The sequence below is a fragment of the Macaca thibetana genome, chromosome 15 (assembly GCF_024542745.1).
Source record: "Macaca thibetana thibetana isolate TM-01 chromosome 15, ASM2454274v1, whole genome shotgun sequence".
Classification (NCBI taxonomy): Eukaryota; Metazoa; Chordata; class Mammalia; order Primates; family Cercopithecidae; genus Macaca; species Macaca thibetana.
In genome coordinates, this window is record NC_065592.1 from 5,171,079 (window position 1) to 5,191,420 (window position 20,342).

Genomic DNA, 20,342 nt, shown 5'->3' on the forward strand with positions numbered 1-20,342 from the left:
TGCTCTCGCTGAGCTCGGACCACGTGCCTGAGACCCACCTTTCCTCATTTAAACCCTGCTGGGGGTTGGGGGTGGGTGCTCCACACCATCGGGGAACGTGCTTGTTCACCATGTGTTCCTAGCCTCTAGAACAGAGCCTCAGGTACAGGAGGCACTTTACATTTATTGAATAAATAGATGAATGAACAAGTGTCATCCTCCCAACAGCCCCTTGAAGCAGGTACTCTTATTTGACAGAGGAGGAATCTGAGACACAAAGAAGTCTTGGGTTCATTCATTCCTTCACTCATGCATGCATCCAGCACCCCTGTTGTGTGCAGACACCTGAAATATGACAGTGAACCCCAGACACCATTCCTGTCCTGAGAGCTCACAGCCCAAAAGCAGGGACAGCATCTCACCCACAGCCAGCAGTGGAAGCACCGATCTGGGTCCCAGCTTCAGTGGCCCACCACCTCCTCAAAAGGTAGTTAAGTAAGGCCAGGCACAGTGGCTCACACCTGTAATCCCAGCACTTTGGGAGACCGAGGTGGGTGTATCACCTGAGGTCAGGAGTTCGAGACCAGCCTAGCCAACATGGTGAAACCCTCTACTAAAAGAAATATAAAAATCAGCCAGGTGTTGTAATCCCAACTACTCAGGAGGCTGAGGCAGGAGAATTGCTTGAACTGGGAGGCAGAGGTTGCAGTGAGCCGAGACTGCACCATTGCACTCCACCCTGGGTGACAGAGCAAGACCCCGTCTCAAAAGATCATGCCACTGCACTCCAGCTTGGGTGACAGAGCGAGACTCCATTAAAAAAAAAAAAAAAAAAAAAAAAAAAGATACTTAAGTAAAACAGAAATGTTATTTATTTGCTTATTTTTGAGACATAGTCTCACTCTGGCACCCTGGCTCCAGCCTCATAGCTTGTGCTATGTTGCCCAGGCTGCTGTTCAACTCCTGGGCTCACATGATCCTCCCACCCTGGCCTCCCAAATAGTGGGATTACAGGCTTGAGCCACCATGCTTGGCCTTAAGTAATATTTAATGAGAGTTTTCTTTAAGTCATATATAGAGACAGACAGAAAAACAGAGACAGAGAGAGACAACTGGAAGGCTAGCAGTGACTCTTCTCCCCACTGTTCTTCTCCCACTCTGCCTGGCTTGGATTTGTTCTTTCTGGTTCCCTTGAACACCGCAAGTCTCTGCCTACATTCCTATTTCAGCCCACTTCACTCCCGGATGAGAAAGATGTCCACATGTACCTACAGTGTTTTCTCCCATCTTCCTTTTACCTCCCTTGCCTTTGATTATTACATTTGTAAGTCATGGATGTCTCCTTTGTCTTTCTTTACCTTTGCATCCAGCCCCTTCCAGGCCAGTGCTGTCTTTAGACCAAATTCTTTCTCCTCTGGGGGTGCAGCAGGGAGGGATGGAGACACTGCTAGTTGGGCCAAGGGAGGGCTGCGGCCAGTAGGCAGAGCCATAGGGCTAGGTCGGCCCTGTCTTGGTCACCTTAAAGCTGTATTAGAAAACAATTCCCAGAGAGGCATCAGTGTCTGGAAGGCAGACCAGGGAACTCTGCAAACATAAACTGAGTAACGAAAATGAATCAGCAGATCCCAGACCAGGTCCCAGGGAGCTCGTGTTTGCAGCTAAAAGGTGGAAGCGTGACCTTTTAAACAGCATTCACCAGTGCCCAGAGCCGGTGCCAGGCTCCTGCAGACTAAGAAAACAGGCCCTGCCTTACAGAAACCTGTGGTGCTCTAGAGAAACCCCAAGGACACAGGTAATCATCACACCTCTGAAGGGACTGGGAGGCTGTACCCAGGCACCAGGCAGGTCTGGGTTTTCAACTTTCAGCTACACTGTGACCTGGAGCACACCCGTAACCTCTCTGAGCCCCTCTCCGGCTGGGTCCCACCCCCCCACCCCTTTGGTCACTGTCTCCTTTATTTTCCCTTAGGGCTCCTTCATTTTGCCTTCCTGCCCCTCCCCTCCTACACCCTGCCTAGAAGAGGCTTCTGCTACAAAAACCTTCTACCCTATGTGCTGGCCGACCTCTGGTGAGCTGCAAGAGGGTCTCTCCTGGGGTCCCAGAGTCCCTGGGGTGGACAAGAGCAGCCCTTTGTGGAAGGGATAATGCAACCCCGACAGGCCGTGGAAACAAAGTGCGATCAGTGCCATTTCACAGAAGAGGACACGGAGGTTCCCGGTAATTCTGGGAGCCACTCACTTGTGTCCCCTCTCTGGGCAGGGGCGCCTGGCTCAGAGGCCCCGAGCAAAGGAGGACAGATCCTAAACCGGACAACAAGTGGCGTCCAGCTGGTTCTCCCTTTCCGTGACTGCTTCAAAGCTCTTATAAACAAGGTAAGGTTTTCCCCACAAATCGCTTCATTTCTCCACCCGCACCCTACGCTGCCCCCGGACCTGCGCTTCTTGGCCCCCCGAGCTGCGCCTGCTGCATCCTAGGCCGCGTTCTAGGCAGCTAGCGGAAGCCAGGCCCAGGGGTCAGCTCAGGCGCTCGGTCCCCCGGGATCCAGCTCCTGGGCCGCAGGGAAAGGGCTCTCGGACCGCAGGGGCGGGGCCTGCTGTAGGTGGGCGGGGCTGCGGCTCCCTCTTTCCTGCCTGGCTTCTCCAGCCTCGCCTGCGGCCCCGCTGCCTGCCCTGCTCCAGGCTCTGCCTGCGCCGCCGATCGCCCGGGTATCGCGGGGGCCCAGGCTAGCTGAGTCCGTTTTCTGCGCCGGGGTGGCGCCCCTCCATCCGTCCTAACGCCGGTCCGGCAGCAAGGAGTAAGTCTGCACCCAGTAGGGAGAGTCACGCTCCCTCGGCCCCCACCAGTCCCTGCCGCGCAGGGGGCCAAGGAGGAGGGCCCTGAGCCCAGGAGGTGCGCATCTCGGACCCAGAGTCCCGGGTCTCGACCACGGACTGGGGCCGGTGGCGCTCGGGGCTGGGCTCTGCGTTCGCGGGAGGCGGGGGCGAGACGGGGCTTGGAGGCCCAGGTGGGGAAACTGAGGCCCCAGAGGAAGAGAGAGGGAGAGGGCTTGCCGGACACTCCCGAGTGGCAGCGGCCTAATCCCCAGAACCCCGGCCCTCCGCTCACTGTGGCCCAGGCTGCGCCCAGCGTTTCACAGCCTTTCCCGTGCGTCTTCCCCCCGGGCGCCGCGTGCCGGCCCCCATCTACTGAGGCCGGGAGCAGGGGATGACTGACCCAAGGTCACCAAGCCAGCGGGTTGAGGCGCGTTCCCATTGTTCTGTGGAGAACCTGGGCCCTGCCTCCCAGAGAGGTGGACAGCGACCACCTCGCTCCGCTCGGGGAATCCTGGGCGGCCCTCCCGTCTCATCCTGCGCTGGGACTGCGTGTGTCCTAGCTGTGCCTCGGGGCTTGATTTCCAGCGGACGGTGGACTGGCCCATGCGCCCCTCCCGGCGGCCTCGGCTCACCTCCGAGAATGGACCTAGCGAGGGAGACGCGGGAGCCAAGGCAGGGGTCCGCTGCTGCCTCCGCGAAGTCATTCCCAGCCCCTTTCCCAAGGGCTGCTGGAAGTAACAGCTGAGCACCGAGCCACTGCCATCGTGCGCCTCCCAGAGCTGCCAGAGCTGAGCCCGGGATCCAGCGGGACCCAGAGTCCACATGACCCCAGTGGGTGACCAAGGGGAGGGCAGGGCTGCAGGGCTGGGGTCACCGTCTCCCGATAAAGAGCATTCCTGGCCCGTCGAGGTGGCTCACGCCTGTAATCCCAGCACTTTGGGAGGCCGAGGCGGGAGGATCACCTGAGCTCGGGCAGCCTGACCAACATGGAGAAACCTCGTCTCTACTAAAAATACAAAAATTAGCTGGGCGTGGTGGCTTATGCCTGGAATCCAGCTACTCGGGAGGCTGAGACAAGAGAATCACTTGAACCCAAGAGAAGAGGTTGCAGTGAACTGAGATTGCGCCACTGCACTCCAGCCCTGGTGACAAGAGTGAAACTCTATCTAAAAAAAAAGCGTTCCTTTGCAGGTGTTCCCGGGACCTCAGAGACCAGGCTCAGAGCTTGACATCCCCGCAAGGGGACAGCCTCATCTGCCCAGGTCGGTAAGGTCTCTGCAGGTGCCCAGGCTCTGGTGCAGCCCCCAGCAATGCATCGTAGGAGACTGGCCCTGGGTCTGGGGTTCTGCCTGTTGGTGGGCACAAGCCTCAGTGTCCTGTGGTGAGTCTGCCCCATGGAACTCTTCCTGTCTCTATTCCCACCCAGGACTCCCACTGTCTCTGAAGGTCAACCCCAAAACCTTGGTCTCCTCCTAGGATTCCAGATCCCACCAACCCCTTCTGACTCACCTGTCCTCCAATCCCAGCTCCAGCAAGACCCAACTAGTGTCCCTGGCTTCTGAATTCTGTCTTGTACTGGTCTCCTGGCCTTTGACTTGCTTTTTTTATTTTTTATTTTTTTTATTTTTTTTTTTGAGACAGAGTCTTGATCTGTGGCCGAGGCTGGAGTGCAGTGGCATGATCTCGGCTCACCACAAGCTCCACCTCCCAGGTTCACTCCATTCTCCTGCCTCAGCCTCCTGAGTAGCTGGGACTACAGGCACCCACCACCATGCCCAGCTAACTTTTTTGTACTTTTAGTAGAGACGGGGTTTCACTGTGTTAGTCAGGATGGTCTCGATCTCCTGACCTTGTGATCCACACACCTCGGCCTCCCAAAGTATTGGGATTACAGGTGTGAGCCACCGCGCCCGGCCCTTGACTTGCTCTTTTCTCTGCCTGGACCATCCTTCAACCAATGTTGATGGGGAATCCCTGTTCACACTCCCAAATTCACTCTTTGTTTCTGTCCTTCCATGAAGCTCCTGGGGCTGCCCCTCACCCTGCTGTTTGTGTGGGGGGCCTGGCATCAAGAATATACACTCCCTGGGAATGAATGACTGCATGGGTGAATGAATGACTGCATGCCAGGCCCTGTGACACATGCGGGGAATACCAGTAGGCTTTGTCCTCCGAGGTCAGCCAGACCTACCGAATGACAGGGGACCTGGTCTCCTAATGCACTGTGGGAGACCTTCACTCCCAGTGATGTGCGTGGGGTGTGTTTTCAGCCTCTGGAGCAGAGTGGATCAACAGATTTTTTTTCTTCACACGGCATACGTTGAGAACTGGCTGCCAGTCTCCTATGTCCCCTATTATCTCCCCTGCCCAGAGATCTTGTAAGTATGGGTGGGGCTAGGAGAACTGGGGGCCCTGTGGGCTGCTCACACTTGGGGAGACAGGAGAGTATTTAAGTTCACTTCATCTGCCGGTTCCTGAGTTCCAAGTTCATGTTTCTGATAAATGCAATAGTATTTAGGTAATTTAAGGGCTGTGACAAATGTGAAGTGAAATTCCCATTTCGGTCTTCCAGCATCCTTGCAGCTCCCTGCATGGTCTGATCTTCCACATTTTGCACAGCTGTGAGCTTCACTTGCTGTGTCTGGCCACTGAGAACAGGGAGTGCAATGATGCCCATAAATAGCCTGCTGTTGCTCCTGGTGACCAGCCGGGGGCTCAGTGCTTTTAGGACTTGACCCTGTTGCTCAGTTTTGTATTCCATGGATTCAAGGAACAAATGAACATGTGACCAAAGTCCTCCTTACTTAAGGAGGTTTTTTTTTTGTTTGTTTTTTGTTTTTTTTTTTTTTTTTTTTTTTTTTTTGAGTCAGAGTCTCACTCTGTCGCCCTGGCTGGAGTGCAGTGGCGCCATCTCAGCTCACCACAACCTCCACCTCCCCAGTTCAAGAGATTCTCCTGTCTCAGCCTCCAGAGTAGCTGGGATTACAGGCACCTGCCACCATACCTGGATAATTTTTGTATTTTTAGTTGACACTGCGTTTCACCATGTTGGCCAGGCTGGTCTCGAACTCCTGATCTCAAGTGATCCACCTACCTCGGCCTCCCAAAGTGATGGGATTATAGGCGTGAGCCACCGCGCCTGGCCGAGTCTGACTTTTTTTTTTTTTTTTTTTTTTTGAGACGGAGTCTCGCTGTGTGGCCCAGGCTGGAGTGCAGTGGCCAGATCTCGGCTCACTGCAAGCTCCACCTCCCAGGTTCACGCCATTCTCCCGCCTCAGCCTCAGAGTAGCTGGGACTACAGGCACCCGCCACCACGCCCGGCTAGTTTTTTGTATTTTTAGTAGAGACAGGGTTTCACCGTGTTAGCCAGGATGGTCTCGATCTCCTGACCTCGTGATCCACCCACCTCGGCCTCCCAAAGTGCTGGGATTATAGGCGTGAGCCACCGCGCCTGGCCGAGTCTGACTTTTTAACAGTTAAGACTGAAAGAATGAGTTGGGATAATCTCAGAGGAGCATCTGGTCTTTTGTTTTTCATGACAACTCAAGGAAAGTTAAACATCTGAATCACAGACCACTAACTAACAAGGTATGTTTTATATTGTAAACATAGAATATAGTAAATTAGGAAGCCAGGAAGGAGAAAAGACAAAAGAAAAAGAAAACCCTGTCAGGTTCACCTGTCAAAAATTACACTCCAATTCCAAAGTTCGTTGTTTGCTTTGCTTGTTTGTTCCGCTTTCAAATTTAACAGATTAGATATTTACATGGTTCTAAATGCAAAATGGCTGCTTGCTATTTAGAACAGTTGTGGTCATACTGTTTTTGCAGTTTTTATTCTGTTTTCCCAGACTGAACTTTATTTTTCAATGTGTGTCCCATCCTCTTTTTTTCAAAACGAGATAGGGTCTCACTGTGTTGTCCAGTCTGGTCTCAGACTCCTGGGCTCAAGCAATCCTCCTGCCTCAGCCTCCCAAAGTGCTGAGATTACAGGCATGAGCTACCGCATCAGCCTGATCACCATCATCTTATTCCACCCAGGGGCTGGCACATAATTTTTGAGTCCCTCTCTCTTTCCCACCACCAATTGCTCTCAGCATTTATGTTGCTCCCAGTTTCCCAGGGTTCTAAGTTTGTGACGAGCAGCATAACCCTTTCTCCGTTTCAAAGATCGTTTTGTTCAGACATGTTCCCTTGTGGCCAGAGGATGTGGATAGGTTCTGATCCATCTTATCGGGTTATTTCAGAAGGACCACAGCACATCGGTCACTCATTCATGTGCCCTGCCCGAGCAGTACTCAGCAAAACCACCCTATAATACACATGGGCTACTGCTGGGAATACCAGGGGTTATGAAAACAAAAATGAACCTGCCTTGCTGATTGGGAGAGGGAAATGCTATCCTCTTTGGTATAAATTTTATTTATGATGATGATGATTATTATTATTATTATATTGAGACAGAGGCTTGCTTTGCCGCCCAGGCGGGACTGCAGTGGTGTGATCTCAGCTCATTGCAACCTCCGCCTCCCGCGTTCAAGCAATTCTCATGCCTCAGTCATCTGAACAGCTGGGATTACGCGCACCAACTAATTATTGTATTTTTAGTAGAAACGGGGTTTCATCATGTTGGCCAGTCTGGTCTTTGCCCGCCTCAGCCAGGCTTCGCCCCCACCACTGGCCTCCCAAAGTGCTGGGATTAAAGGCATGAACCACCACCCCTGGACTTAATTTTTTTTTATTATTATTATTACTAGTGAGACTCTCATTTCCCTATGTCTTCCCATTAATTGAATTTTTTCTTGTGTGAAGTGCTTCCTCCCCACCTTCTCTGTTTGGTCCGTTTGTGGGTTCTCTATCATCACCCTTGGCTGAGTATACCTACAACTTTTTTTTTCTTCTTTACAGTTTGTCTATCTTTTGTGTGTGTTTGTGTGGTGGGGGAAGATAAGGTCTGGCTCTGTCATTCAGGCTGGAGTGCAGTGGCATTATCACAGCTCACTACAGCCTTGACCTCCTGGGCTCAAGTGATCCTCATACCTTAGCCTCCCGAGTAGCTGGGACCACAGGTACGCACCACCACACCTCCTAGCTCATTTTTTATTTGTTTGTAGAGACAGGGTCTCACTATGTTGCCCAGGCTGGTCTGGAACTCCTGGCCTCAAAGGATCCTCCCAACTCACCCTTGCTGGGATTGCAGGTGTGAGCCACCACACCGGCCTGCTTTTGTATTCTTGTGTGTAACTCTTCACTGCAGCTGGAGTGTGTCTGGGCTTGTGGAGAGAAAAGAGGAGCCAGGGAGGTAATGGGCTGTTTGGTGCCCCTTCTAACTCCTGACCCCTTCTTGAAATCCCAGGACTTTCTGAGCAGGGCCCTGAAATATGCTTGCTTGTAGGAAACTAGGGCAGAGGGTCAGTTTGACGAATTGACTTGAAAAAATTGTTGATTCAAGAGTAGCAACGTGGCTGGGTGTGGTGGCTTACGCCTATAATCCCAGCACTTCAGGAGGCCAAGGCTGGTGGATCACTTGAGCTCAGGAGTTGAGACCAGTCTGGCCAACATGATGAAACCTCGTCTCTAATAAAAATACAAAAATTGGCGGGTGTGGTGGCACACACCTGTAGTCCCAGCTACTTGGGAGGCGGAGGCAGGAGAATCACTTGAACCCGGGAGGCTGAGGTTACAGTGAGCCAAGATCACACCACTGCACTCCAGCTGGGAAGACAAGATTACTGAGACTCCATCTAAAAAAAGAAAAAAAAAAGTAGCTACTATTCACAAAAGGACAAAAACTTAATTATTCCACTTATAGGAAGTACCTTCCATACTCAAGTTCATAGAGGCAGATGTAGAATTACGGTTCTCAGGGGCTGGGGGAGGGGCAATGGCAACCTCTTGTTTAATGAGGGTCCAAGCTTCCTTTTGGGATGATGAAAAAGTCTGGACACAAATGTTGGATCGTTGCATGACAATGTGAATGTACCTAATACCACTGAACTGTACACTTAAAAGTTGGCTAAGGTAGTAAATCTTGTGTTTTGTACACTTTACCACAAATAAAAGAGCATAGCCTAGAAGTGGAAGAGTCAAGGAGGCTTCAGTCATCCCATCATACGTGACATATTGAAACTTACAGGGGACCAGGCAAGGCGGCTCATGCCTGTAATCCTAGCACTGTGGGAGGCTGAGACAGGCAGATCGCTTGAGCTCAGGAGTTCAAGACCAGCCTGGGCAACATGGTGAAACACCGTCTCTACCAAAAACATTAATACAAAAACAGCTGGGTGTGGTGGTGGGTACCTGTGGTCCCAGTTCCTCAGGGGACTGGTGTGGGAGGATCGCTTGGGCTTAGACGGTCATGGCTGCAGTTAGCTGAGTTTGTGCCACTGCACTCTAGCCTGGGCAACACAGAGAGACCCCATCTCAAAAAAGAAAAGAAAGAAAGAAAAGAAACTTACAAGGACCTGGCAGACTACTGTGTCATCAGTGGGTGGGATCCTTACGAGCTTCTGCCTGGGGACAATTGGCCTCGGGCCTTTTCTTGCTGCTGCTGGCTGGGTGGCTTTTCCCTTTTTTTTTTTTTTTTTTTTTTTTTTTTTTTTTTTTGAGACGATTCTCCCTCTGTCGCCAGGCTGGAGTGCAGTGGCGGGATCTCGGCTCACTGCACCCTCCGCCTCCCGCATTCAAGCGATTCTCCTGCCTCAGCCTCCTGAGTAGCTGGGACCACAGGCACGCATCACCACGTCCAGCTAATTTTTGTATTTTTAATAGAGACGGGGTTTCACCATGTTGGCCAGGATGGTCTTGATCTCTTGACCTTGTGATCCGTCCACCTCGGCCTCCCAAAGTGCTGGGATTACAGACGTGAGCCACTACGCCCGGCCAGTCTTTCCCTTCTCTGTGCCTCGCTTCCACCTGCTGGAAACACTCTAAGTGGATGGTTTTATTGTCCCCATTTTGTGGATGAGGAAACTAAAGTTCATAGGGTCAAATGTCTGGCTCCAGGTCCCTGGGCCAGTTGGTGGCAGAGCCAGAGGTGATCCCAGGGTTCTGACCCTGCAGCCCTGGCACCTCCTTCATGGACCCCCTTCTTTTTTTTTTTTTTTTTTTTTTTTTTTTTGAGACGGAGTCTCACGCTGTCGCCCAGGCTGGAGTGCAGTGGCGCGATCTCGGCTCACTGCAAGCTCCGCCTCCTGGGTTCACGCCATTCTCCTGCCTCAGCCTCCTGAGTAGCTGGGACTACAGGTGCCCGCCACCGCGCCCGGCTAATTTTTTTTTGTATTTTTAGTAGAGACGGGGTTTCACTGTGGTCTCGATCTCCTGACCTTGTGATCCGCCCGCCTCGGCCTCCCAAAGTGCTGGGATTACAGGTTTGAGCCACCGCGCCCGGCCAGACCCCCTTCTTTCTTCTCCACCCAGTTTGACTTTGAAAGTGACCATGCAGACTGCCTGCCAAGACTTGCCCAGGATCCCTCAGCTTACTGAGGACTTGCTCCATGCTGGACATGGGCCAAGAGCCCCTCCGCTAGCCCACCACTGCTAGGGCTAAGGATGATTTTGCCCATTTTGCAGATGCAGAGAAATGGCAGTCAGGGATCCACTAGAGAAACAGAACCAGTAAGAGGTAGGCAAGTAGACAGACAGGCCAACGTACCTGGGAAAATTGACTTATGTGATGGTGAGGCTGGCTAGGTAGCTGAAACTCAGACAGGAGTGGACACTGCAGCCCACAGGTGAAAGTTTTTTTTTTTTTTTTTTTTTGAGACAGGGTCCCACTTTGTGGGTGGCCCAGGCTGGAGTGCAGTGCAGTAGTGTGATTACAGCTCACTACAGCCTCCACCTCCTGGGCTCAAACCATCCTCCTGCTTCAGCCTCCCAAGTAGCCAGGACCACAGGTGTACACCACCACACCCAGCTAATTTTTGTTGTTTTTGTAGAGACGAGGACTTGCCATGTTTCCCAAGCCGGTCTTGAACTCCTGGATGCAAGTGCTTTGCCCACCTCGGCCTCCCAAAGTGCTGGGATTACAGGTGTGAGTTACCTGGGCTGGCCACCAGTTCTGTTCTTAAGGCCTTTCAACCAATTGGATCAGTCCCACCCAGGTTGTCTAGGATACTCTCTTTTACATAAAATCAACTGATATAGAATGTTCATCACATCTACAGAATACTTTCACAGACCAGCCTGGGCAACATAGCAAGACCCCATCTCTACAAAATTTTAAAAAATCAGCTGGGGGTGGTAATGAGTGCCTGGCAGGTGCAGCTACTCAGGAGGCTAAGGTAGGAGGATTGCTTGAACCCAGGAGGTCGAGGCTGCAATGAGCTATGATTGTGCCACTGCACTCCAGCCTGGGCAACAGAGCAAGACCCTGTCTCCTAAAAAAAAAAAAATGTTTCATAGCAACACTTTGACTTGTGTTTGAGAAACTGGATACTACAGCCTAACCAAGTTAACACATACAACTGACCATTACAGTGAGCTCAGGTTAATTAGCTCACCGGAGATCCCAGTCACCAGGCCTTTGCAGCTTTTCTTGCTTTTTTTTCTTTTTTGAGACGGAATCTCGCTCTGTCACCCAGGCTGGAGTGCAGTGGTGCAATATTGGCTCACTGCAACCTCTGCCTTCCGGGTTCAAGCAATTCTCCTGCCTCAGCCTCCCGAGTAGCTGGGATTACAGTCACCCGCCACCATGCCCGGCTAATTTTTTGTATTTTCAGTAGAGACGGGGTTTCACCATCTTGGCCAGGCTGGTCTTGATCTCCTGGCCTGGTGATCCACCTGCCTCGGCCTCCCAAAGTGCTAGGATTACAGGCGTGAGCCACCGTGCCCGGCCCTTTGCAGCTTTTCAAACCTTCTCTCAGACAACGAGAGTGACATGGTTGGAAAAGCATCAGCCTTGGGATTAAGCAGCACTGGGTTCGAGTCACCGCCCTGTCACTCACTCTCTCAACAACCCTGGACAGATCACTTCTGCAAGGGTCCCCAGCTCCTCTGTAGAGTCGGGTGGGGCTGTGGGGGAAGGTCAGAGGGAGCCTGCATGGACCCCGGGTGCCCGCCCGCAGGGACCTCTGACTCCTTCTTCTTCCTGTGCTGAGTATCTCTGTCCCCAGTCCCATGATGACGGCTCTTTCTTACGTCTGCCACCAGCAACATGAAGCTGCACCGCAAGAGGGAGAAGCCACTCCAGCCCGTGGCATGGTAAGGAGACTGGCATTTCCCCTTTTGTGGCCTTGAGGGTGGTGGCTCCCCTCCACCACTGGTCCTTCTTGGTTGCAGGTCACAGTACCCCCAGCCCAAGCTGCTGGAGCACAGGTAGGTGTCATGGAGAGGCCTGAAGGGGATGGGGGGAGGGGCCGAAAGAGCTCTGATTTATAAGTTGGGGTAGTGGAGGTGCCAATATCAGGGTGGCCTTGGGGCCCAGAGAGTTAGGGACTGTGGAAAGACACAGGGCTGGGAGTCAGGCACCTGGGCTGTGTGACCTTGGGCAGGGTACCCAACTGCTCTGAGCTTTTTCTGTGCAGGTGGATAATAGTACCTAGCTCCCTGGAGGTTGGAGGAGCAGATGAGAGGTACTGTAACATCTGCGGTGTCTGCACTCAGTAGGTGCTCGGGCCATTGTTCTTAACAATGTTGGCCGGGCGCGGTGGCTCACGCCTGTAATCCCAGCACTTTGGGAGGCCGAGGCGGGCGGATCACAAGGTCAGGAGATCGAGACCATCCTGGCTAACTTGGTGAAACCCCGTCTCTACTAAAAAATACAAAAAACTAACCGAGCGTGGTGGCTGGCGCCTGTAGTCCCAGCTACTCGGGAGGCTGAGGCAGGAGAATGGCGGGAACCCGGGAGGCGGAGCTTGCAGTGAGCGGAGGAGATCGCGCCACTTGCACTCCAGCCTGGGCGAGAGCGAGACTCCGTCTCAAAAAAAAAAAAAAAAACAAACAACAACAACAAAAAAAACAATGTTGTCTTGCCCTTTTTAATGACCCTCACTTATTAGGGGCTCGGCACACATGGACAATGCCAGGCTCCTCCTTGGTGTGCGTTAACTCCTGCTCTTCCCAACGCTGCTGGGAGGTGACTGTCATTATTCCCACCTTCCATGTGAGGAAAGGGAGGCCCAGAGATGGGGACGAAGCTGCCCCGGTCACACTGTGAGAGCCAGGGCCGGGAGGAGACTTAGGCTTTCACAGGGGAGGGTCTCAGTGCCCACGGCCCCCCTGCTGCCAGGCCCACACAGCTGCTGACACTCACACCCTGGTTAGCGCCCATCGTCTCCGAGGGAACCTTCAACCCAGAGCTTCTGCAGCACATCTACCAGCCACTGAACCTGACCATTGGGGTCACGGCGTTTGCCGTGGGGAAGTGAGTAGTGGGCTGGGGAAGGGGAGGGAGGTCTCCCTGAGCCACAGGAGTTTATAGTCAGGAAGAGACCAGACGTGCACACAGGACCCTGCTGGGCACCCGGGGGGATCGGAACCAGGTGCCGAGCAGACAGAAAATGCAGAGTAGGGTGTGATAGTGGGATGGGGGCTTCCTGGGGTAGGGGGTCTGGCTCTAGCATAGCTGGGAGGCAGAGTCCAGATGAGGGGACAGCAGGAACCTTTGTCAGGAGGCCCCACTGCCCCTCCGTTTCATCTGGACCCCTCCTCTGCCCTCGTCTCTCCCTGACCCCACCGGCCTTCCTTAGGAGCAGCCGCTTGGCAGCCTCCCTTTGGGCCCCTGGGACTCCTTCCTGGAACTTCCTGGGGCCCCAAGCCCTAAAGCATGGCCAGATGATGAATGGCCCACCTAGGGTCAGGTGACCCCCTTGTCCAGTGAGTTTTGGCCTGGGGGCAGGGCTGTGTCAACCACACCCCACTCCATGCCCCCAGCATCTAGCTCAACTGCTTTCCCTTAATTCATCCACTTACCTGCTTCTTGGCTACCTTCTTCTCCGTGGTACTCAATGTTCCTGCCTGTGTAATGGGCACGCTTTAAGGCAGCTTATAAAGATCAAAGATCATAAGAATTCTTAGAATGTTGCTGGGCACTTAGAAATTGCTCCATAAAACTTCACCTGGTCTAGAAGCATAAGAATCTCTACCAGGAGGCCGGGCACAGTGGCTCATGCCTGTAATCCCAGCACTTTGGGAGGCCGAGGCGGGCAGATCACGAGGTCAGGAGATCGAGACCATCCTGGCTAACATGGTGAAAACCCATCTCTACTAAAAATACAAAACAAAACAAAACAAAATTAGCCAGGCGTGGTGGCAGGTGCCTATAGTCCCAGCTACCTGGGAGGCTGAGGCAGGAGAATGGCATGAACCTGGGATGCAGAGCTTGCAGTAAGCCAAGATTGTGCCACTGCATTCCAGCCGGGGCGACAGAGCGAGACTCCGTCTCCAAAAAAAAAAAAAAAAAAAAAAAAAAGTAAAAGAAAAAGAATCTCTACCAGGAACATGCTTACAACAGCCGTAAGAGGCTGGTACTAGCGTTTTGGGAATTGGACAAATGAGGACCCAGAGGGTCGGAGCAGAGTGACATCTTGAGATGGGGAGCTGGTAAGTGGACCCCAGCCTGGCTGGCCCCAGCACACAGTGGGGACCCAGGCAGGCTGCTGGGGTAGCGATGGGTGACCGGGTGATCATCACTAGGTACACTCACTTCATCCAGTCCTTCCTGGAGTCAGCCGAGGAGTTCTTCATGCGTGGGTACCGGGTGCACTACTACATCTTCACTGACAATCCTGCAGCCGTTCCCGGGGTCCCACTGGGTCCCCACCGGCTCCTCAGCACCATCCCCATCCAGGGTCACTCCAACTGGGAAGAGACATGCATGCGCCGGATGGAGACCATCAGCCAGCACATTGCTAAGAGGGCTCACCGGGAGGTGGACTACCTCTTCTGCCTTGATGTGGACATGGTGTTTCGGAACCCGTGGGGCCCTGAGACCTTGGGAGACCTGGTGGCTGCCATTCACCCAAGCTACTACGCCACACCCCGCCAGCAGTTTCCCTACGAGTGCAGGCGTGTTTCCACTGCCTTTGTGGCAGACAGCGAAGGGGACTTCTATTATGGTGGGAAAGTCTTCGGGGGGCAGGTGGCCAGGGTATATGAGTTTACCAGGGGCTGCCACATGGCCATCCTGGCAGACAAGGCCAATGGCATCATGGCAGCCTGGCGCGAGGAAAGCCACCTGAATCGTCGCTTCATCTCAAACAAGCCGTCCAAGGTGCTGTCCCCCGAGTACCTCTGGGATGACAGGAAGCCCCAGCCGCCCAGCCTGAAGCTGATCCGCTTTTCTACACTGGACAAGGATATCAGCTCCTGAGGAGCTGACCACGGAGCTGCGGCTGCCATGGATGGGGATCCAAAGCCCTGCAGCCACCAGCACTTCACTAGTGTGCAGACCAGCCCTGTCCCACCTCCCTCTGTCAGTCAGGCGAATTCAGCTGGAAAAGGGATGTGGAAAGGCCACTGTGAACTGCAGAGGGCTGTGCACACAGTAGCACACAAGATCTCACAGTAATGTGGCACAGGAACGGTGAGGCAGGCCGTGCCTTTGTGGGGCAGGCTCCGAAGCCTCAGCCTGACTCAGAGTGCCTGAACCCTGCAGCGCCAGCCTCCCGTTTATTGCATATTGCCCTTAACATAGCATTTCTAATACCCTAGTGTGAGGGCACCCTAGACCCCTTTTCTCTGGTCACAGGGGTCCTGGATCCCTTGATGTCTCCCAATCACATGTAGCCAATTCCTCACTCAGGCCCCCAGAGCGAGCCTTTGAAATGGAGCAGGTCTAGGCTCTCTCTGGTTTCCTGCGCCCCAAAGTGAACCGCACTCTCAGGGGACTAGCCACCTCCTTCTTAAGAGGGTTTGGGGCAGTTTATAATAAAGGTGGTGTGTGCTCCACCCTAGCTAGGGTGATTTTTTGTTTGTTTGGCTTTTGCTTTTGTTTTTGTTTTTGTTTTTTTTGAGACCGAGTTTCGCTCTTATCACCCAGGCTGGAGTTCAGTGGCGTGATCTTGGTTCACTGCAACCTCCACCTCCCAGGTTCAAGCGATTCTCCTGCCTCAGCCTCCCAAGTAGCTGGGATTACAGGCGCCTGCCACACCCAGCTAATTTTTTAATTTTTAGTAGAAACGGGGTTTCACCATGTTGGCCAGGTTGGCCTCAAACTCCTGACCTCAAGTGATCCACCTGCTGTGACCTCCCAAAGTGCTAGGATTACAGGTGTGAGCCACCGTGCCCGGCCACTAAGGTGGTTTTTACCTGCACATCCAGCCTGCCTGTGTCCCTAGTGTCTGTTCCATCAGGCAGTGGGGACACGGGCAGACTGGATTTCAAACACAATCGAATAGGGGTGGGGGGTAGGGGATATAGTTACTCCAGAAAATCTGAGCTACAGCTAGAGGGTGCAACAGACAGTATTTCATTCCAGTTCTCCAGGGAGACTGGGTGAAGCGGAGCATGCTGGCAGATTAACACGCTCCTGACTGTGTAGAGGGATATGGAGCCCAGCAGCTGGACAACCCTGGGAGCTCCTGTATCCAGGGTCACTGCAGCCCTGTGAGGCCACCAGTGGGCATGGGACTCTGTGCCAATGGTGCAGGCCAGGATTAGAGGGCTTAGGAAGATGACCTCTCCAGTCTGGACCCAGAAGGACTTCAGAGGCCTACAGCGGTTCTGTCTGCCAGGCCATTCAGAGATGGGGTGGGGTATGGGTTCAGGGCTTGGTGGCCTGGTGCTTACTGCCCTGGAGATAGCAGCATCTTTTTCATGGAAGAAGACAGAGAGGAGGGTGGGGTAGACTCTGGTCATACCAGAATGGGCAGGCACCCACCCACTTGGTCACCCGTGGAAAAGTTGGGGCCAGCCCTGAGTTCATTCTTCCTGCACCTGTGATTTGGCTGGCAAGCAGGGACCGATCCCAAGTGTGGACAGATGGAGTGACTAGTTGGAGGAGACAGACTGGGCTGGAGAGGCCTGGAGTTTAGAAGGGGCTCTGGGTGCCTCCTGGGCAGAGGGGCAGGAATGGAACCATGGCCTCTGTGTCCCTCATAGGGAGCGCCTGCCTGCTCCAGGGGAGGGGGGCGCTGTGCTGAAGGAGTAGGCCCTGCCTCTGGGGAGCTTCTGTTGAAAGCACATAGAGGGCCTTGGAAGCACTGGACTCAGCTGGGTGGATGACTGGGAGATGGGGGACCCGAGGTGACAGCAGACTCTGAGGCTTGGGCAGCTCCGCCTAGCAGGGGAGAAACCCCCCACACCCCCCTCAGCCCACTTACACCCAGCTTTACCCCTGGCACACCCTCCCGGATGGGAGTCCCTGAGCCATTTTCAGTAGAGGAAACTGAGACTCTGAGAGGTCCCCACGAGCTTGCCTGTGATGTGGCCCAGCTGCAGGTTTGAACCCAGGTCATCTGGGTTCAAGACTGTGCACTGCATGGGGTGGGAGGAGTGCAGCTCTGAAGGTGAGTGCATTGTGGAGGATGATACAGGGAGGGGCAGTGCCGACAGGGGGCTCTGAGAGAGGCAGGAGCTTGATGGGGTCCCTGGGTCACGATGGCCCCAGGAGGCTAGAGTTGGGGTATAGGGACCAGGTCACACAGGGTTCTGAATGCCAGGCAAGGAGGCGGGGGTCACTGCCGGTCTGTCCCAGCAGGGGGATCTATATAAATGGGGCCCAAGTGCTGGACTCAGGGGAAACCTGGCCAGCGAGGCCCCAACACAGGATGAGGCCTCTGATGACCAGCTCAGGGATGAGCAACGGGGAAGAGCCATGAAGTGTGGGGTCACCACGCACAGCAGGGCCTGGCCAGTCAGAGCTGAGTGGCCTGCAATGCTGGTGCCTTGGCTCTGGTGTAAAGTTGAATGAGGCCAGGCATGGTGGCTCACGCCTGTAATTCCAGCACTTTAGGAGGCCAAGGCAGGAGGATCGCTGGAACCCAAGCGTTTCAAACCAGCCTGGGCAACATAGTGAGACTTCGTCTCTACATAGTTGTTTTAAAAATAAAAAGGGCTGGGCACAGTGGCTCACGCCTGTAATCCCAGCACTTCGGGAGGCCGAGGTGGGCAGATTACAAGGTCAGAAGTTCCAGACCAGCCTGGCCAACACAGTGAAACCCCATCTCTACTAAAAATACAAAAATTAGCCAGGTGTGGTGGCACATGCCTGTAGTCCCAGCTACTCGGGAGGCTGAGATGGGAGAATCACTTGAACCTGGGAGGCAGAGGTTGCAATGAGCCGAGACTGTGCCATTGCACTCCAGCCTGGGTGACAGAGTGAGACTCTGTCTCAAAAAAATAAATAAATCAAAAGGGATGGCCAGGCACAGTGGCTCATGCCTGTAATCCCAACACTTTGGGAGGCCGAGGTGGGTAGATCACCTGAGGTCAGGGGTTCGAGAACAGCCTGGCCAACATGGTGAAACCCCGTCTCTACTACAATACAAAATCAGCCGGGCGTGGTGGCAGGTGCCTGTAATCCCAGCTACTCAGGAGGCTGAGGCAGGAGAATTGCTCGAACCCAGGAGGCGGAGGTTGCAGTGAGCCGAGATCGCACCATTGCATTCCAGCCTGGGGGACAAGAGTGAGACTTCGTCTCAAAAAACAAACAAATGAGACTACATCTCAAAACACAAATAAATAAATAAATAAATAAATAAATAAATAAATAAATAAATAAATAAAAAGGGACGAAATCAGTGAGCCCTAATAACACTGACTACCCCCAACACTAGCTCAACCCCTGTGTGAGGCCTCCTTCCCCCAGGCTCCCTCGAGCCCCATCTTACACCAGCTGAAGCTGCAGCTGGACCTCGTGGTCCCGGGTGCTGTCAGGGAAGACAAGGATGGAGGTGGGGAAGGGAAGACCTGACTTTCTCCCTGCCCAGGCTGAGTCCGCTGTCACCTTGGGTCCCCCAGCTCCCAGCCGTCCGCCGAGCCGAGTCCAGCAGGTGGCATCGGGGTGCTGGGCGAGAGGGTGAGCGTGTATATTTGGTGACGCCGGCGCGCCGAGTCAGCGGCCCCCGCCTGACTGGGGCGAGGTTGGCCCTAGGTCCTGGCGGGGTGGGGAGTACTGAGCAGGCGGCTGGGGCGGAGGGACACGTGAGATCGGCCGCACACAGCGCTTGGCGCGTGGCGCGTGGCGCGTGGCGCGTGCGCGCGGCGAGGCGGAGTGACGTGCACGCGCTGTCTGCGGTCCCGCGCAGGCCCCGTGTGCGCGCCCGGCCTTGGATTCCAGGCCCGGCTGCCCCGCGCTGGGAACACCCGCGTCGGCCAGCTGGAGGGAGGCCTGAGCGCGCCCCCGAGCGCGCCCCCGAGCTCGCGCGTCGGGGCGCGCCCCTCGCACCTGCAGGCGGGCTGGGGCGGGGCCGCAGCTGTCCCCGCCCACCCAGGCCCGAGCCCCGGGAGCCGGGGCGGAACCGAGCGGCGGGGCCCGAGCGGCCGGAGCGCAGCGCGGCGCAGACAATGGGAGCGGCGCTGGCGGCGGCTGGGGCGGCCCCGGGGGCCACAGAGTCCTGGGCCCGGCGGGGACCGGAGGCCGCGCCATGAGCCCCGCAGCCGGGCGCACCCCTGCGCCGCGCGCGGGCCGAGGCGAGCTGCCTCTGCGAGCCCCGGGCCCCGCCGTGGGGCCGGCGATGAGCCACCGAGGCTGAGGATGATGGTAGATTGCCAGGTGAGTGCGCGCCGGCCCCAACCCCGCGTCGCGGGTGGAGGGAGGACCGCCCGCCCCCGCCCACACCCACCGAGGGGAGGGAGCCCGGCGCGGCGTCCACGCTGAGCGTGCGCTTACGCAGCTCCGCGTCCAACCCCGCCCGGGACAGTAGGGAAACTGAGGACAGGAGAGGGGCAGGGACTGGCCCGGGGCACACGAAGTGGGCGGAGTCCAGAGGTGAAGGGAGGGTTCCGACCTCTTAGGCCAGGAAGGGCTCGGCTCACCCTTCCCATGGGGTTTGCTTTGGGAATGACAGCCTCTAAGATCCTGAGGACCCCTGCCCATCTCCCATGTGGGCTCTTTTGCCTGGGCTTCTCCGCGCACGCACAGGCGCAGGCCTGCGCACACATGCTCACACACACGCAGACACACACACCACACACTTCCTGGGACTCAGAGTAGGACGGGACGCTGGGGAAGTGACTGGGGGAAAGATGAAAGAGGGCGGGGGCTGCTCTGTCATGGGCAGGTGCATCCAGTACCCAACAACATGCCCGGGGCCATGGCACGGGGTTAGGGGGCAAGGGGAGGACACGCCGGCTTGATGGGCGGGGGTTCTCCGGGGTTCCCAGGATCTGTGTGGGCTGGGGCAGCCTGGAGAGGACAGATTGTGGGGTTCTGTGTTCAGCGCTGTGATCACCTAGAAGCAGGAGAAGACCCCTTCAGTGTGGAGGGGACTGTAGGAAAGGAAGCCTCAAATTCCTGCTCTATACATTGGAATGTTCGGCCTGGGTGACCCCAAGGGTCCCACAGGCTCGTAGACGTGTCTGTCGGCCTTGGGTCTCCACTGGGGATGCTCCCACTACCCACCGAAGTCTGTGGAAAATGCCTTCTTCTTGGAGGTCCTTCTGAGCAAG

The 20,342-nt window shown here is 55.0% G+C and overlaps 3 protein-coding genes across 7 annotated transcripts in view; 2 read left to right on the forward strand and 1 right to left on the reverse strand.

The window, feature by feature from the left end:
- The window catches only part of DPH7 (diphthamide biosynthesis 7), an 807,287-nt gene that overhangs the window by 783,653 nt on the left and 3,292 nt on the right, over positions 1–20,342 (reverse strand). The gene's annotated exons all lie outside the window — the stretch shown is intronic.
- GBGT1 (globoside alpha-1,3-N-acetylgalactosaminyltransferase 1 (FORS blood group)) lies at positions 2,615–15,325 on the forward strand. 4 transcript variants are annotated; one of them, XM_050760173.1, is made up of 6 exons: positions 2,615–2,774; positions 3,985–5,171; positions 11,943–11,993; positions 12,072–12,107; positions 13,021–13,155; positions 14,427–15,325. In XM_050760173.1, exons 2-6 carry the CDS (start codon positions 4,936–4,938, stop codon positions 15,100–15,102), a joined length of 1,134 nt encoding a protein of 377 aa, XP_050616130.1. In that variant the 5' UTR covers positions 2,615–2,774; positions 3,985–4,935; the 3' UTR covers positions 15,103–15,325. The 4 variants fall into 4 exon arrangements, with proteins under 4 accessions (XP_050616130.1, XP_050616132.1, XP_050616131.1 ...); XM_050760175.1 differs by lacking the exon at positions 13,021–13,155; XM_050760174.1 differs by lacking the exon at positions 2,615–2,774 and having other exon boundaries at positions 2,900–5,171.
- Positions 19,190–20,342, forward strand: part of RALGDS (ral guanine nucleotide dissociation stimulator) — a 50,688-nt gene continuing 49,535 nt past the window's right edge. For both annotated transcript variants that reach the window (XM_050759809.1, XM_050759810.1), the window contains exon 1: positions 19,190–19,446. In XM_050759809.1, the coding sequence (XP_050615766.1) occupies positions 19,429–19,446 (18 nt within the window). In that variant the 5' untranslated portion in view covers positions 19,190–19,428. The remainder of the gene's footprint in view (positions 19,447–20,342) is intronic.